The 17,488-nt window shown below is 40.2% G+C and overlaps 4 protein-coding genes across 7 annotated transcripts; 2 read left to right on the top strand and 2 right to left on the bottom strand.

Annotated features, from left to right (window-relative positions):
* The first annotated feature begins 3 nt into the window (after positions 1-3).
* On the top strand, positions 4-4,581 carry LOC103438300 (dolichyl-diphosphooligosaccharide--protein glycosyltransferase subunit STT3B-like). 2 transcript variants are annotated; one of them, XR_011582472.1, is made up of 7 exons: positions 7-1,184; positions 1,334-1,870; positions 2,239-2,693; positions 2,905-3,027; positions 3,412-3,539; positions 3,642-3,701; positions 4,129-4,581. XR_011582472.1 is itself a non-coding variant. In XM_008376843.4 (6 exons), exons 1-6 carry the CDS (start codon positions 246-248, stop codon positions 4,256-4,258), a joined length of 2,244 nt encoding a protein of 747 aa, XP_008375065.1. In that variant the 5' UTR covers positions 4-245; the 3' UTR covers positions 4,259-4,581. The 2 variants fall into 2 exon arrangements, 1 of the variants encoding a protein (XP_008375065.1); XM_008376843.4 differs by lacking the exon at positions 3,412-3,539 and having other exon boundaries at positions 4-1,184.
* Positions 4,582-6,304: 1,723 nt separating this feature from the next.
* On the top strand, positions 6,305-7,071 carry LOC103409889 (protein phosphatase 1 regulatory subunit INH3). The gene has a single exon (XM_008348679.4). It carries the CDS (start codon positions 6,480-6,482, stop codon positions 6,825-6,827), a length of 348 nt encoding a protein of 115 aa, XP_008346901.1. The 5' UTR covers positions 6,305-6,479; the 3' UTR covers positions 6,828-7,071.
* A 346-nt stretch (positions 7,072-7,417) lies between these two features.
* Positions 7,418-9,617, bottom strand: LOC103438294 (uncharacterized). Of its 2 annotated transcripts, none has more exons than XM_008376836.4 (3): positions 9,118-9,617; positions 8,855-8,985; positions 7,418-8,630 (listed from the first exon to the last, which is right to left on the bottom strand). In XM_008376836.4, the coding sequence occupies exons 1-3, from the start codon at positions 9,370-9,372 to the stop codon at positions 7,865-7,867; spliced, it is 1,152 nt and encodes a 383-aa protein (XP_008375058.1). In that variant the 5' UTR covers positions 9,373-9,617; the 3' UTR covers positions 7,418-7,864. The 2 variants fall into 2 exon arrangements, with proteins under 2 accessions (XP_008375058.1, XP_008375057.1); XM_008376835.4 differs by having other exon boundaries at positions 8,855-9,003; positions 9,118-9,514.
* A 2,583-nt stretch (positions 9,618-12,200) lies between these two features.
* On the bottom strand, positions 12,201-16,254 carry LOC103409886 (E3 ubiquitin-protein ligase RING1-like). Of its 2 annotated transcripts, none has more exons than XM_008348675.4 (2): positions 14,766-16,254; positions 12,201-12,388 (listed from the first exon to the last, which is right to left on the bottom strand). In XM_008348675.4, the coding sequence occupies exon 1, from the start codon at positions 15,918-15,920 to the stop codon at positions 14,775-14,777; it is 1,146 nt and encodes a 381-aa protein (XP_008346897.1). In that variant the 5' UTR covers positions 15,921-16,254; the 3' UTR covers positions 12,201-12,388; positions 14,766-14,774. The 2 variants fall into 2 exon arrangements, with proteins under 2 accessions (XP_008346897.1, XP_008346898.1); XM_008348676.4 differs by having other exon boundaries at positions 12,201-12,382; positions 14,766-16,136.
* Between the last annotated feature and the right edge of the window lie 1,234 nt (positions 16,255-17,488).

Below are 17,488 nucleotides of genomic sequence, written 5' to 3'. Positions count from 1 at the left end.
AACGCTGTTAATGCTTGTGTAACTGTGTTAATGTTGACCTGCGGGGAGATTCTCGTAATCGCAGGACCAGATCCCATCCCTGATCCCTGTCTGTCGTGCTCGTGGCGACCCTAAAATGTCACTCCCACCACTCTGAATGTAGCAGTGAAACGCAAAATCCCAAAACCCTCTGAAAATACTCTCTCACAACCCCTGAAATTCACTTCACTCCAGTTCATTTCTTTCTCATCGGAAACAGAAACATCATGGTCGGAAAATCTGAGCCCCTCAACGGCACAGCCACCGCGAAAACCGGCCAATATCCGTCGCCATCCCCGCCCCCAGCCACACCCATGTCAGATCTCCTCGGCAACTTCTCGTTCAAAACCCTAAAACTGAAGACCAAGCAGCAGGAGCTCCTGATCCGAGTCTCCATCCTCTGCTTGGTCTACGTCCTCGCCTTCATCACCCGCCTCTTCAGCGTCCTCCGCTACGAGTCCATGATCCACGAGTTCGATCCCTATTTCAATTACCGTACTACCCTCTACCTCACCGAGAAGGGCTTCTACGAATTCTGGAACTGGTTCGATTCCGAGAGCTGGTACCCCTTGGGTCGGATCATCGGCGGCACTCTCTACCCTGGCCTCATGGTCACCGCCGCCATCATCTACTGGGCCCTCCGATTCCTCAGCTTCGCCGTTCACATTCGAGAGGTCTGCGTCTTGACCGCTCCATTTTTCGCCTCCAACACCACCATCGTCGCCTATTTCTTTGGTAAAGAGATATGGGACACCGGTGCCGGCCTTGTCGCCGCCGCATTGATCGCCATTTGCCCAGGTTACATCTCCAGATCGGTGGCTGGCTCCTACGACAATGAGGGTGTCGCCATTTTCGCCCTGTTGCTGACGTTTTACTTGTTCGTCAAGGCCGTCAACACCGGCTCGCTCGCTTGGGCGTTGGGCTCCGCATTGGGCTACTTCTACATGGTCTCTGCCTGGGGAGGTTATATCTTTATAATCAACTTGATTCCCCTTTACGTTTTGGTGCTTTTGATCACCGGGCGCTATTCCATGAGGTTGTATGTCGCCTACAATTGCACTTATATTCTCGGAATGTTGCTCGCTATGCAAATTCGCTTTGTCGGCTTTCAGCACGTTCAGTCTGGGGAGCACATGGCTGCCATGGGCGTCTTCTTCTTGATGCAGGTTGCTTTACGTTTCCATTCCATGCAGAATTCAATTTATGATATACCAACTTATTTGTTTTATGAAGTAAACATCTTTTGTCAATTCATTTCTTAGTGCTTACTTCATTTTCCATGTTTGGTTGGTGGCACGGGGGATGGGGTTGTCAGGTTTTTTACTTCTTAGATTATGTCAAGCACCTACTAAGTGACTCAAAGATGTTTCAAGCCTTTTTAAGGATCACTGTCACCTGTGCCGTGGCCGTTGGTGGTGTTGCCTTGGGAGTCGGCACTGCATCTGGCTATATCTCTCCATGGACTGGCCGGTTTTATTCCTTGCTAGACCCAACATATGCCAAGGATCACATTCCTATTATTGCATCTGTCTCTGAGCATCAACCAACAGCTTGGTCATCTTTTATGTTCGATTTCCATATCTTGCTCTTCCTTTTCCCTGCCGGTCTCTACTTCTGCTTCAAGCGGTTGTCAGATGCCACCATATTTATAGTAATGTATGGTCTTACAAGCATGTACTTTGCTGGTGTCATGGTTCGGTTGATTCTTGTTGCCACACCTGCAGTTTGTCTTATTAGTGCTATTGCTGTCTCTGCGACTATTAAGAACTTGACACAGTTGGCAAGGGCAAAGGACAAGGTTTCTCAAACTGGTTCAGCCAAAGGAGCCAGCAGCACAAAAAGTTCTTCAAAGGTGAGATATTTGCTCCTTTATATGCATACATACACTTACAGTTTTGATCTCTTGCTCACTGTGGAGTACAGGGTCCATACTCACCAAGTGTTTGAACCAAATGCAGTGGCAGCTACTGAATCTCTAAATAGGAAATTTATTTTTATGTGAACATGGTTAGTATGGATTTTGACTCTTAGCGGTGAGGACAATATTGTGAGTGTGTTTTTTGTGCACCATTAGGAACTAGTTAATGCCAGCTAATGTTTTGTTCTGTGGTGATTTTCTTTCGAGATATTTTGGTGGTATATATCAAGTACTATTTTTGGTTTTATGTTTTTAGTTACAGTATATAGCAGTATCTTTGCTAAAATTTGTGTTACAAACAGGGTTCAATTGATCAATCTCAGCCTTTTCAAAGAAATGGTGCTTTTGCCTTACTTTTTGGTGCATTTTACTTGCTTAGTAAGTATGCAACTCACTGTACCTGGGTTACATCAGAGGCGTACTCATCTCCCTCAATTGTTCTGGCTGCAAGGGGTGCCCATGGGAACAGGGTCATTTTTGATGATTACCGTGAGGCATACTTTTGGCTTCGTCAGAATACTCCTCCAGATGCTAAAGTGATGTCATGGTGGGATTATGGGTACCAAATCACTGCAATGGGAAACAGAACTGTTATAGTTGACAATAACACCTGGAACAATACACACATTGCTACGGTTGGGCGTGCAATGTCATCTTATGAAGATGAGGCATACGACATAATGAGATCGCTTGACGTGGACTATGTTTTAGTTGTATTTGGTGGTGTTACTGGTTATTCTTCTGATGATATCAACAAGTAAGTCGCTTGTTATTTCATAATACTTGTTTATGATCGTGTTGGTGGACCAGTGTAGTTATGCATGTGTCTTACTTCTATCTCTACCAATGTTTCCAATTCATCTTGAGAACCCTTTTGTTGAATTTAAGTGAAAGTAATATTCTTGTCTGTTATTCTGCACTCACGATATAGTAATACTGTAATAGTAATACAAATTTCTGTATGCCAGATTTCTGTGGATGGTGAGAATTGGGGGTGGAGTATTTCCTGTGATTAAGGAACCCGATTACCTTGTTAATGGTGAATATCGTGTTGACAAAGGTGCAGCTCCCAAGATGTTGAACTGTCTCATGTAAGTTTCATAACACAGCTAAGATGTGCAGACTTATATTATGTGTACGTACATGTAAGATTTTTGAACAGAGCTATTAATTTCATCTTTTTCTAGTGGGATCACGCCTTACTTCATTTCACGAACATAGTATGAAAGAAAAAAACACATGCGTCCAAAGGGGTTCCATAATCCAAAACAATTTGTTTGTATGAAAATCAGTATGGTGATTTAAAGTAGGCAAAATGGAAAACATATGCTTGTTACACTGAGCTTATGTGTATGATTGTTCTTTTATGAATGAATTCTTTAAAACTTTTAGTAATCAGATAACACCTTATACTTGCTTGAAATTAGTCGAAGAGCTGATTGGCTTTGATGATTTTTTGGTTTGCAATCCTTAAGGCCTAGTGATTGATATAAGTGGGCTGTATATCATAAAGTAAATTGAGTGTCGTTTCTGCTGGACCACCGGTTCTAATGTGCGAGGTATTTGGGTGCTATCTCACTCAAAATTAATCCTAGACCCTTGGGTGAGTTATCCATTCGGAGATTATTATATTATTTGTGCTCCTTATGTATTATGTCAAGTTCTGTACAGGAATGATTTGGTTTTCGTTTTGTATGGTGATTAGGTACAAGCTGTCTTACTATCGATTTGGAGAGATGACGACAGAGTATGGGAAACCACCTGGGTAAGTTTCATGTGTGTTGATAACAACTATAGGTGTGCATGTTACTGTGCAAACAAACGCACAGCACAAGTGTAATGCAAAAGCGTAGCACATGGAGTATGAGACACTACCAGCAATTGTCTAAACTGATTGAAAAATGGAAAACCTATAAACCGGAGCCTATGCATCCTTATAGGGAGAATGGCCGTAATATGCAAGATTGATAATACTAGGTGCTCTTCCTAAGTTTTATATTGCATTAAAGGCTGCAGTAGGCTGGTAATTCTCCATTGGCTTGGGTTTACACCACTAGTTGAGGCCTAGTACGTTATTGGGTGAAAATGGAGAGTACATTATTGCATAAACACGTGTATGTTGTGTGTGTTTGCAATGCATCAGCATGTGCTACCTATGCCAAATTGCTGATTGCAGTTGTTTTGTTTGACAGGTATGATCGTGCACGGGGGGTTGAAATTGGAAATAAGGATATCAAACTTGAATACCTGGAAGAGGCATTCACAACATCCAATTGGATTGTTCGTATTTACAAAGTGAAACCACCAAATAATAGGTGGTAAGTCCGGTGCAGTTGCAGCGACAAGAAGGAAGGAAAGGAGAGGAGTGAAGGAACATGGTTAGATGAAAGGCGGAGAGCTAGGAGTCTTGAGATGTAGTTTTTAGAAGATAGCAAAAGCGTATTTTTCTTTTTCGTAGACTCGGTTTGTGGCACTGAAGGCTCTTTAGTAACTGATTTGATCTGATCCGGAACCCCTGATTGGAAGCCCGTCATTTTGCCTCCGTGAATTACCAACGGTTTTGTTTATTTGTATCGTTGAGAAAGATTTTATAAAGTTACATTTAAGCAATTTTAATAAGGAAGACTAATGAAAAAGGCTTAAAATTTTGAGTTCTAAACGATAAGAACAAGATAAATGGCAAAGTGAATAGTATTATAATTGATTTTTTAGTGTAAAAATGTGATTTTTCGTTAAAATAAATAGTACCGAAAGCTTTTTGTTAAAGTCCTTATTTTAATTTAAGTCGGACGATAAATCATACATGCCTCTACCTTATGCTAATACCATTATTTCTTATTGGGTAAATTATATAGTAACTCTTCAGGTTTGAGGTCTATTACAATCTTATACAACATCTTTAAAACATTTCATTTTTATACTATTTTATTTCAAAATATACATCCGTTAGATTTTTCATCCATTAATTTGTTAGATGCTGACGTGGCTATTATATTTGTGCTGATGTGGTTGCCATGTGGCAAAAAAATAATTTTTTATACATTAAAATATTATAATATTAACCTTATTAAAAAAAATTAAAAATAAAAACCTAAACCCGGATCCCCTTTCTTCCCCCTCACCTCTCTGCAACTCCCATTTACAAAATCCACCGCTTAGGCCACAATTCATCCTCATTGAAACCCTCCCCAGTCCATGCCATTCATCTTCTCCCCTCCCCTTTGGTTTTTTCAACCAATTTTCTTTTGCAACCCCACACACAACATTCCAACATATTCAAATCATGAAATTGAACAACAATTTTCTCAATTCATACACATAAATCCAAGACATTAGACCCACAATACCTTTAAGCTCTGGAGTGAGGACGACCCTGCCATCCCAGCCTCGAACCTATGCGACGACCGCGGTAGGAACTTGTCGAAGGGGGGGAACGGAGCTTTGCACGTGTTTTTTTTTGGGGGGGGGGGGGCGGGGGGAGGGTGCAGGTGGGTGAGGTGGGGAAGGTTCTGAGGACGGGAGGGACCGACCGGGGGGTCTAGGAGCTCGAATTGGGAAAAACTAGGGATTTGGGATCTTACCCGTGAAAAACCCTAGAGAGATTTTTGGGGGAGCTTTCTGGGTTTCGCGCCGGGGGGGGGGGGGGATAAGCTTTCTTTGCTACGAAATATGGCTGCTTTTATGCATTTGGTAGTGGATGACGGCGAGCATACACACGTAGCAGCAACAGGAGCAATGATGGACATCATGGCGAGCACACTCCCTGCCTGTTCTTTTTCCACCGTCAAGCGCTCTCTCACTCTCACACGCCTCTCCTCCTTATTCCTCCTTTCATCTTTCTCACTCCCACATCTTCTTCTCCACCTGAGGGCTTGCCCTCTAGTTTTTTCTTTGACATTGTTTTGGTGGGACCCGCGTTGATGGGTGCTCCGGTGGAGGGGACGGATGGAGGGGTGGATGAGATGGATGGACGGGAAGGAAGAGATGGGTAAGGGGGTGGGGGTGGGATGTGGGGTTGCGGGGAAGGATTTCTGGGTTTTTGTGTGTGTGTGTGTGTTTTTTTTTTTTTTCAAAATAGGGTTAATATTATAATATTTTTAATGTAAAGAAAAAAAAATTGCTACGTGGCAGCCACATCAACACAAATGTGGCAGTCACGTCAGCATTTAACAGATTAATAGATGAAAAATCTAATGGAGGTATTATTTTGAAATAAAATAGTACGTGAGGTATGAAAGTGAAATTCTTAAAGATGTTGTATGAAGTTGTAATAGACCTCAAACCTGAGGGGTTATTATGTAATTTACTCTATCCTATTCTAAAAGAATAAGCATTTTATTAACATTTTCATTAGAAAGTGGGTGGGAAAATAAAGAGGAGTAAAAAAGCAAGCAAATGTTGGTGAGCGGTTGGAGACGGTCAAAGGGTGTAATATAATTAAAAGAGGGAAGAAAGGAAGGAAAGGTAAAAGCAAGCGAGCGAACGAGGCCAAACGCCCTTGGGGATTGACGATTGATTGCGATTTGCGATTTGCGATTGAAGCATGAGCGGCGGCGGGAGAGGCAGAGGCACAACAGCACCAACGACGAGCGGGAGCATGACGACGACCATCACCCTTGAGAACGCGGGCTCATCGTCGTCGCAATCGGAAGCAGTGGTGCTGAAGCTGAATCGGAAGAAGAAGAAGCAGGTGTCGTGGAAGGAAGGGACGGTGGACAACGAGTTCATGCAGAAGAAGAGCTCCAAAAAGTGCTGCATCTTCCACAAGCAGAAGCCCTTCGACGAGGACGACAGCGACGATGAGGAACACCATCACCACCACGATCACGATCACAATCACCACCACCACCCCTCACCTTCTTCTTCAGGCATTAACAGCAACTCCGTCTGATCAATAGTCAATCTATCTAGTATTGGAATCTGAAAGAGTGGATTGATTGGATAGGATGGATTTGATTCATAGTATTGTGGATCTGTGATGGTGTTGTGTACTGCGCTTAGGTGTTTGTTAGGAGGAGGGACGAATGAATTAGGTTTAGGTTTTGTGAGTGATAAAACAAGAATTGTAATGCCCCAAAATACATGTTGTTTGGGTTACGTCATTGAGAATTGAGAATTGATATATGATTGATATATATGATGCTGATGAATTCCAGTGATGTTTTTTAATCCAAAACTTGTAACTTGCATCCAAATGCAATCTGTTAGACTGCTTTCGTGGTTGAAAGATTAAAAAAATAAAAAAATAAAAAAAAATCCCAACCAAATGTTTGCATCAAGTGTTTCTGATAACAATTGGTTGCTTCCTAAGCTCGCTGAAAACACCGTCGGTCGGAGCACGGAGGCAGAGACATGGGCTGGAAACTGGAGAGGTGGGTGGAGGCAAAGTTGCTTCTTATTGAGTGTGTTAACATTAAGCCATTGAGCACAACCAAGCAGCAAAAGATGATAAAAGCAACAAACAGAGCAAGTGGAAGAGAGTTTTGTGCTAACAAATTCAATTTGCATTGCCAATAAGCAACAAACAATTCTGCTGTAATGCACAGCCTCACATTCATTATCATTATACAACAAGTAATATATAGCATGACCCGGTTCAAGAACACATGACAGCAACCAAGAAAAAAAACAATAAATAATTTGGTCGTGTACCAATACCATCTCCATTTCTCAAGATGCGGCATGGCATCCACTGTTTCACTTTTAAGTGCTGTTATTAACACATTGCTGCACGTACGTCATCTCTTATTCACTGTAATCTCCTACCCTCTCTCCTTCTCAGGTATGTTTCTCCCGCTAGAATTATAATACTGCACCAGCTCTAGAATATGTATGCCTTTGGGCGGAATCTGTAGCTGAGTAACTTTCAGCCAACTGGATCGAGTGTAAGGAAACAAATCCATGATATCATGGTGCTAATGAATTTCTCTAATCAAGGGCTTTTTTCCAGCGGCCAGTTATTGGCTTTGGTAAGCCATCAAAGATTGGTCTGGCCATCGTTGCAGTTGAGAGAGCTTGAAGGTCTTGTGTCAAGCTCCACCTTGAAGTTGGCCAAATTGATACCGTGTTATTACTGTCTTGGTCTTTTAAGCTCGGTGTGCTTGATGACTTGCGAACCACAGCCATGTCGTCTGTCATGATAGTGATAGAATCCCCCATTCCCACCGGAACAGAGTTCAGCCATCCTGAATCTGAATCAGATTGCAACGATGCTCGGCTTGATGATTTCTGCCTCATGGCTAAACCATTTCCTGTTGAAGCTCTGGTCCCACCACTGTTTTCCCCCTTTAACAACCTTTCTGGTGTGACTGCCCCATCATCAACTTCAGCTTTCTGACGCCTCCGGACTGATTTGTCATCAGATTTCTCACCCTGCCCATCTCCAAGTTGTGCTGCAAGGTAATCAGCCATTGCACCATTCTCAGACAAGAGATCAATGGAAGAATGTCTGGACTTGTTAGGGTGACTTAGAGGGTCAGACAATGGTGAGACCGCGCTTTGATCAAAGGATTCAGAACTTCGACTTCTGTAGACAGCCATCTCCATGCCTTGCGCTTTTCCCTTCAAATTCGGAGATCTTAGACCATAGTATTTCTGTAAAGTGCTCATTGCTGTAGTGACCTTCTTCTCTTTGGGAGGTTTTGAACCAATAGATTGGCCAAGACAAGGAGTGGATTTTTCAGTGTCGTTTTCTCTGCAATAAGTTATACAAATGATTAGCTTTATGCAACCGGTGGCTACATATAGAGACCGAGATGCACTTGTGCATCCATTCCGAAATGAAAGTTGGTAAAGAAAACGCATCATAACATTTGAAGGAATGCTTCTTTTGTTATAAACGACAGAGAGTCTTACGGAAGGAACCCTAACATCAAGTTTTCAGGAATGGTAAATCTACGTTTGAATTGAAAGAATTACCTTGAGGCGGTGGTTGTGGTTGGAGAAGGAATAGAGGGAGGATGTCTTCCGGGCAAAGGTATTTTCAAGGTGTTCAAAGCAAACATTTGAAGATCTGTAGCAAACCCATTCATCCTTTTAATGTCACACACCTGTTTAGTGTTTACCATCTATCAATTCCATAGCAATTTTTAGCAATTCAGACTAGTACTAAATGTAATTAGGAACAATGCGCAGGGCAGGAAGCTAATTAAGAAAAGGTATTTCAGAGAAGAGTTGGAAACCTCGACGCCGTATTTGATGGCAACGCCGGCGAGTGTGTCCATCTTGGAGACTTGGTGCTCTATGTAATTATTGCCGCCGCCGCCGCCTCCTCCAGTATTCTCGACCGACCTTGGATTGGAAGGAGACATAATTGATCTGCCACTTTTCTCCGATCTCTCGTCCCTTGGCAGCTGTGGGCTTGCCTGCCTCAAATCCAAAGTCTTGGTTGGGAGTGGAGAGTTTTTCAGAAAGCAAACCGACACAAGCAGATCCATACGGCATACAGTAAAACAAGACAAAGAATAACAATAATATTTAAGTTGTAGACAAAAATGGAGTCCACAAGAAAGTCAAATGCTTCTTCTTCTTCTTCTCCTTGTATGGGGAAGAAGCATAAGGGAGACGGGCAGTATTTACATTTATTTTTTAACATTAACTATGAATAGTAATAATAATTATTATAATTCCCTGACGCGGTACGACTGAGCTGAGTTGAGCTGAGGGAGGGCGTGACGAGGACTAGGGGTGGATTTTTTTGCCAAATTGCCGTGCTAATCGAATTGCCAACCGTGCCATACCGATTTTTGCCAAATTTTTTGTACCAATCGGTAATGGTACGGTATTGTACTGTACCGAATTTTCATGGTACGGTATTGGTAATGGATACTATTACCACGATATTACCGTACCATACCGAAAATACAATATAATTTATAATTTATAATTTATATAATACATAATTATATAACACATATTTATAATATTCCAATAATTTGAAAATAAAACCCTACTTATATTAGCATGTTGTTGGTGACTTTGATCTCTTAAAATTGTGGAAATCAAACACAAAAGAGTTCCTAATTCTTTCACAAATAGCCAAAATATCTTTGTAACCCCCACTTCTACTGTTGCTAGTGAAAATGCATTTAGTCTAGGGAGGAGGGTTGTGAACCCTTTTAGGGTATTCTTGACTCCTAAAATAATTGAGGCACTAGTGTGTACTAGTGGTTGGCTTAGGGCAGGTGAAGTAAACTTCTACAAGGACCAACGGCAGATATGCTTCAATTTTACAAGGAAATAGAAGAAGAGAAAACAAGAAAGATATGCTTGAATTTTTTTAGTAAATTTGTTATTAAATGGTTTTCAACTTTAATTCTTCTTGCTACTAATTAATATGTTTTCTTTGTTTGTAATGTTAGCTTGATACAAACTCAATCTTCTACAAGTTCAATGCCTCCTCCAAAAGCTTCGACAAGTTTGAATAATTAATCAATGAATTCTCCTTCTTGAAGTTTACTTCCAATTTTCATTTGGTTTGAAACTTTAATTTCTATTTGGATTGTTAACTTCTATTTGTTTTGGTTCGTAACTTCTATTTGGATTGTAAGCTTAATTTTCATGATGAATCTTGATGCTTCATTTGAATTATTATGTGTGTGAATTGTGAATGATGAATAATAGATGAATTTAATCTATAATGTATGAGATAAAGGTACAAAAAAAGAAGTTTTGCCCTTGAATTGGGTTAAAAAAACAAAAACATATTTTGTCCCAAAACAAAATGGCAATTACCATTGACATACCATGCCAACCAAACTTTTGGCAATACCGAACTTCGGTATACCGAAAGTTTGGTATGGTAATGGTAATAGATTTTACCAAACTGAAAGTTTGGTATGGTAATTGGTATAAGAATTTTGGTATGGTAACCGTACTGAACCCACCCCAAGGAGGACAGCGGACAAGAACGACAGAGGGATGCCGAACCGACTACCGACACATCTCTCAGCCGAACCGACTAATATGGTATTTTGGATCGTTCAATCAAGTCACGAAAACGAACGACTCTCCCATGTCGGGGCCCCACCTTCCCTCCCTCAAGTACTCGTAGTCTAGTCGTGAGTATGTATATTTCCTTCCCCACATACATTTGGAGTTGATGTTTGTTTGTTTATTTTATTTCCTATTGTCTTTTTTAGGGATTTTGTTACGGAGAAATGTTAGATAAATTAACTTTTTATATTAAAGTTACAATTGTTATATGTCACTAATAGTAAAATAAAGTATGTTACTATCAATAATAACGTCACATTTTTATAAATTTGATATAAATAGTTGGTTTCCCTTCTCAAAGAACAATACGGTGTGACATGAGGAGGGAAAAAGAGGGACACTGTTGAACTATTTGATTTAATCATTCATTTATACATGTGCCATACACGTTACACACTACTCCATTGCATCTCAGAAAATTGTGTATAGCACTTTTTTTTTAAATAATAAATTAGGTGTGGAGTCCACTTCACATTGAACTTTAACAATCCAAACCGTTAATTTTGTAAGTCTCAACTCATGGATTATTCTTGCGAAAATTCAATTCAAAAAATGGTTTTTTTTTTGGTAAAGCTCTTTACCTTTGGTTTGGTAACAATTCTTTTCTACTCCTCTTTTGAGTTTAGAGTTAGAGAGGGAGTGGGTGAGGAAAAAGGAAAGCTAGATAGATGATATATAGATGAATTCAACAAATACTCCTCCAATTAGACTTCACTTTCCTTTCTTCCACGTTTAATATTCAAATTGATGTTTATACTGATTTTGATTTTGAGGCGGGCAGACAAATGCATGTGTTGGAGTTGCCATCATCGGCCCACCAACCACCCCCCAATCCAATGTGAACTTTTGAATATCATACACAATGTGACTTTTGGCTATTAAACTCTTGAGGATCAACCATCCAATAAACACGGCCGAAAATTCCTCCTTCAATTTAACTTGAAGCTTGCTTTGGCCACACCATGGCAATACCAATCTCCATTTCTACTCAACGTATATTGGCATTGGCAGTCAAGTTCATCAACACTACTCGGATTTACGATTACGGCCTTAAACTATGTGGTTAGGACACCTAATCACAATTTGGGTGGGGGTGGGTTGGGCATCACAATAATAAATATATAGATAACAATATAAAAACCATTTCAAAGCTCAACTACAATATAACCCAATGAAGAAAGAAAGGCAAGGCATCATTACAGACATATCCCCAACATTACCATGGTACCCAAATCAAAAAAAATTACACCACAATCGACAACACAGATCATGCACATAAAATTCTCATAAATTTGATGATGAATCTACAAAAGAATTCGCAACAACGAAATATAACGATGGACATTTACCTATGATTATCGGGACAATATTTAGAGAAAAACAACTGTCACTAACTGTTAATGTGTAAGCCCTCCTCTCTCTTTGTTCAACAATTGGTTGCATATCTGCTAACTGTACCTACCAAAAAGAGACAAAGCAACCATTTAATTAAAAACTTAATACAATTATAAAATCAGAGAGAGAGAGAGAGGAGGAAGCTGGGGGGGGGGGGGCGTGGTGAGGAGAGCACATAATATTCGTAATTACACACAATGCCACATAGCAAACTGGAAAGAAAAAAAAAGCACAAAGGATTCGTTCGGTGTCTAGGATTAAATATTTCACTATATTCAATATATTTTGAAGGCAGATACTGAAAAATTGTGTCCAACCAAAAAGTAGAAGAACAATCCAATCCCCCCAAATGATAGGACGAGAAGGGTCAAGTTTCCTTCATGTCTAATCTTCCACTTCTAATCCCCTAAAAATGAAAAATCATACACCACTACCTTCAATATACCTTGAATTTTATGAGTTATCCATTCCAATTCAATCCTAGACACCAAACAATCCCAAAAGGTCTTGCAACTTGGAACATAGAGCTATGTTAAAGACTTTCATAAACTAAACGAATCACGCACATAACTGCTGCTAGAAATATAGTAAAACATGCACTTGATTTCCTCAAGTTTCAGTATACTAAAACAAAAGAACCTCATTCATGTATGGATTGGCTTAGAAAACTTAGTCATACAGAAATACTCATACTATCCAATACTGATACAAACAAGACAACCTAATTTGAATGGAAAAGAAAAATAAACATTAAAATCTAGATTTGAATGGATGGAAATATTCATACCATCCAATACTGATACAAACACAACAGCCTAGATTTTTGTATGGTCTAACTCTTTTGAATGGATGGAACACCACATAAAAATGTCATCAGCACACAACTTCAGGTGATTTTGACAGAAAATTAAAAAAAAAAAAAAAAGAGAATTATGAGTATTACAATTTAACTAAAAATGCAAAAAGTAAGCTCCTATGAAAGATCTAATGTATCAAATGAGTCAAGAGTCCGACTAATCTGAAATCCGCTAGTCATAACTGTCATATGTAGAAAATTGGAATATAAGCAGAATAACTACTTCCCCTATAGCTTATAGTTAACTTACTGCTTAGAATTTGTCTCTCATAACTTCCACATTTAGGAAGTGGAATATGAGCAGAATAATTACTTTCCCACTAGCTTATAGTCAAATTACCACAAAGAATTTATAAAAGCACTCCGACCCACCTTTACATCCAACCCCATCTATTCTCCACTTTTTGTGAGTAACCTTCAAAAGCTGGATACATAAAAAGGGGAAAACTCCGGAACAACTTGATCTTGTGAAATAAATATAAGCCACATATTCTCAAATCTAGAGAATAGGGTCACTGTTATACATCCATAATCATACATGATTGGGATGGTGATCAGAGTAACACACAAAAAAAGAACGTAAGGTTCACTCCTAGAAAGAGTATGTTTATTCCAAGGGTTAGACAACATGAACCTAGAACACTGAAGATGGTGATTTTAGCCACTACAGATAATAAAACCTAGTATGTCGTGGCATTGGTGCTTATGCACCTCGTAAATCTCTCACCTATAACAAATATCATAACGTCTAGGATATCAAACATTATCCTAGAGAAGTCGTTAAAGACACCTTCTACAACCATCTGATGACATACGGGTGATATCACCCATATCACAATATGGTATATATGATACATACCAAAAAAACCAATAATTATGAGTATCAACTATTGCAGCGGCATTTATGTGTGTTATACACTATGGTTTAGCATTATTAGATATGCATCCACAATTCACATCTGTATATTTCCAAAGTTCTTCATGTATGCATTATAGACTTTAACTAGTTCAAAGAAGGAGATTTATAAGATTGTTGAGGCTTGATTGAAATGAATGGAGGTCTACCAGGACTGTTACATGGAAGATATCTTTTTAATACAGAGTAAGCGTTCAACTTTTATGTCATGTTAGATCAACCACAAATGGGAAAGTCATACCCTTGTCAGTGTTTAAATATGTACTTTCTAGCATTTTTCACTGGTTGCATGTTTTCTTCCTTTTACCTAACACTATAGGACCCGACCCTCATATTCGTGTGTGAAGGATTAGCTACAAATAACTCATGCAAAGCAATGTCTAAGGTACAATGTAGTTGCAAGTTTGCCACATAGAAGGCTTACGAATAAGTAATTATCAAACAAAGACTTCAAATGTACATGACTTTACATGAAGCACAATTTTATGAAATAGTTCGTGCATGTCCATATGAGTTAAACTAGTGATGCAAAAATAAAAGGAGCTAATAGTCCCTGTTTGTCAAGATATAAATGACAGAGTTTGACAGGCACATTCAAGCTTGTTAGGTCAGAATAAACCAAATGGAAAACAAACATATATGAATGTGTAAGGTAACAAGTGCAATACCAATTGTGCTCAATCAAGATCTTCTTGCCTAGGCTCCTCTGATCCAGAGTTATGCCTTCCCCTATTCCCTGAGTTCGACTCCTCATTGTTTCCACTCCCAGTATTGCTAGTCTCGGCCGTACCACCCAATTGCCTGAAAAAGCGCGGCAGGGAGATGGTAAACCTCCGCTCCACAGTTCGGGGACTCGGACTCTGATTGTCTGGAGATGGCGCGCCAATTCCAAACCCAAACCCACTACTACTCCCACCGCCGCCCACAGAAATATTGGCTCCACCAAGAGCCCCAGATTGACTAGTTTGATTGCCATTTCCAGATTCCCCACGAATCCTCTGCTCGTATTCAGAATCATCGGTGGGCAGCTCGTGGCGACAGACAGGACATGTGTTGTGCAATTCCAGCCAAGGCAGAATACAATCCGAGTGGTATATGTGCTTACAGGGCATCTGTTTGGCCTCCTCACCGAGCTCGAATGAGTCCTTACACACAGCGCACTGCGATGAATCCGAAGCCAACAACTCCTCTGAGATTTTCACAACCAGCAAGGCTTCGATCGCCGATTTTGAGGCGGGTGGCGTGCCGTACCTGTTTGGATCGTTCTCGGCTAATTGTTGGATCAATTGCTCGAGGCCCGGGCCGAAGAAGTAATCGCCGAGATTAAGATTGGTGGGAGCACGAAAGCCTGATGGGTCCCCGCCGCCGCCGGGGGTGCTATCGATCACGAACTGGACATTGGCACCATTTGCCCTTAGGGTTTGCAAGTAATTCTGGAGGAAGACGAAGGGGTTGAAAGCGTCGGGGTCGTGAAAGGGTGAGGAGCGTTGGGGTGCGCCACCGAAGAGGGCGGAGAGATCGTCGGCTATATTGGCAGGGCCGGGAGCGGGGCCGGGGGCGGAGGAGGAGAAGAGGAGGGGAAATCCGCTGGAGGCAAAGGGAGGAGCGTCGGAGGAGGGGAAAGAGAAGAAGGGATTGGGGGGGAAAGGGCTAGGGTTAGGGGTTTCCATCTCTTCGAGGAAGCCGCCGCTGCAAAGAGGGCAAACGAGATCGGAGGTAGGTGAGGGGGTGAGGGAAACTGTACGGTCGCACTCGTGGCAAAAGTAAAGCTGAGGGGCGATCGGACCGCCAACACTGCCGGAGTGGCCGCCCGAGGACGACATGTCGCTAGGCTTGAGAAAAGAGAGATTTGACAGAGAGGGCGGGCAAGGCGATTTATATGGAGGACGAAACAAGGGAGACCTGAAACTCAAGGCTGAAGGGGGAGGGAGTTTTTACATTTTACCTTTTACATTTTACATTTTACATTTTAGAGAGAGAAACAAGAGAGAGAGAGAGAGAGAGAGAGATTTTGTAGTGGAAAGTTGAATGGGTGGATGAAATATGGCGTTTAGGCGAGTGCGCGCGCCGCCGATATAGGAGTACACGAGCAACACGACGGAGGTAGATGACCAGGAGCGGACTCATTGTCCAAATACAGCACTATTTTTTTTTTTTCTAATTCAATTCCTGATTTTTCATCCTATTTAAATGGTTTTTCCCTTTTCTCTTTTAATCCTACATGGGCTTTAGATTTTTTCCATCTAATGATTAATGTATAAAAAATAAAAAAATTAATAAAAAACACTTTAAAATTCTAAATTTTAATAAAAAATTATTTAATAATAAATACAAGAAAAAATAAAAATAAAAAACCTAATGAAAGCGCGTGCAACTCAAACCTAGTTGCCAACGTCTTTGGAAAACCCAGCATCAATTCCTCTCTTTGAAAATTGCAATAAATGGTGGGGCACTGCAGGACAAGGATTGTCTGCCTTTTCATTTTCGATGCCCTTCAATATTTTTTTATTTTATGTGGTCATTGTTAAATCACGTCAATATTTTATATTTTTTTTTTTATAGAAATAATAAGACAAAAATGAATAGTAATATAAAATGTTGGCGTGACTTAACCGTGACCACACAAACAGAAGAGCATGGGAAGACACCGGAAGTGGGAGGGCAGACAATCCTTATCCGGCACTGCAGGCAGACACGGGGGTTTGTTGCTAAATCCAATAACAAGCAACGTTTTGCATGGCGCCAGGAAATAGCTACTATCACGATTGGAAGAGGGTTATGTTAAAGAGATTAAATTTGAAGATTAAATTTTGTAAATTAAATAATATGAAATAACTTATAAATTTAATTTCTCTACCATTACTCAAGAAAAAAAAATTATTTTCTTCACGCTTTCCTTCAAATTTAAGGCAGCTAAATCTTCCAAATTCTATGAATAATTTATGTTCGTCAAAAGAGGATTTGACCCACCAAAAAAAACTACAATTTCATGGATATATGTCATCAGAGATTTCTTTTACTGCTTGCATATAGATGGCCGTAGGTTGATCACCTTTCTCCAAATTTTATCCAGCTTAATGTTATTTTTGTCAACTTGAGTAAAAGAGAAAAACTAGAAGAAAATGTGATAATGTACCATTAAAGGACAAATTAACACATTACAAGACTATAAGAGTTGATAATCAAATTAAAGAGAGCAAAACAAGAGCAGACTATAAGTCGTTATTTGTTACGTCCTACGGAAACTTTAGGTTAGGAATATATGGTGGTAAATGTGCCACATGCCACAAGGGAATTTGTTTGTATACTTTTCTTTCTCATGATTTCTTACATTGTGAATTGTTGTTTAATAATATAACCTTACAGCAAAGAAGATGGTACGTAATTATTT

Source organism: Malus domestica, chromosome 06 (assembly GCF_042453785.1).
Source record: "Malus domestica chromosome 06, GDT2T_hap1".
In the NCBI taxonomy this organism is placed as follows: domain Eukaryota; kingdom Viridiplantae; phylum Streptophyta; class Magnoliopsida; order Rosales; family Rosaceae; genus Malus; species Malus domestica.
This window is presented reverse-complemented; position numbering and strand designations above follow the sequence as displayed.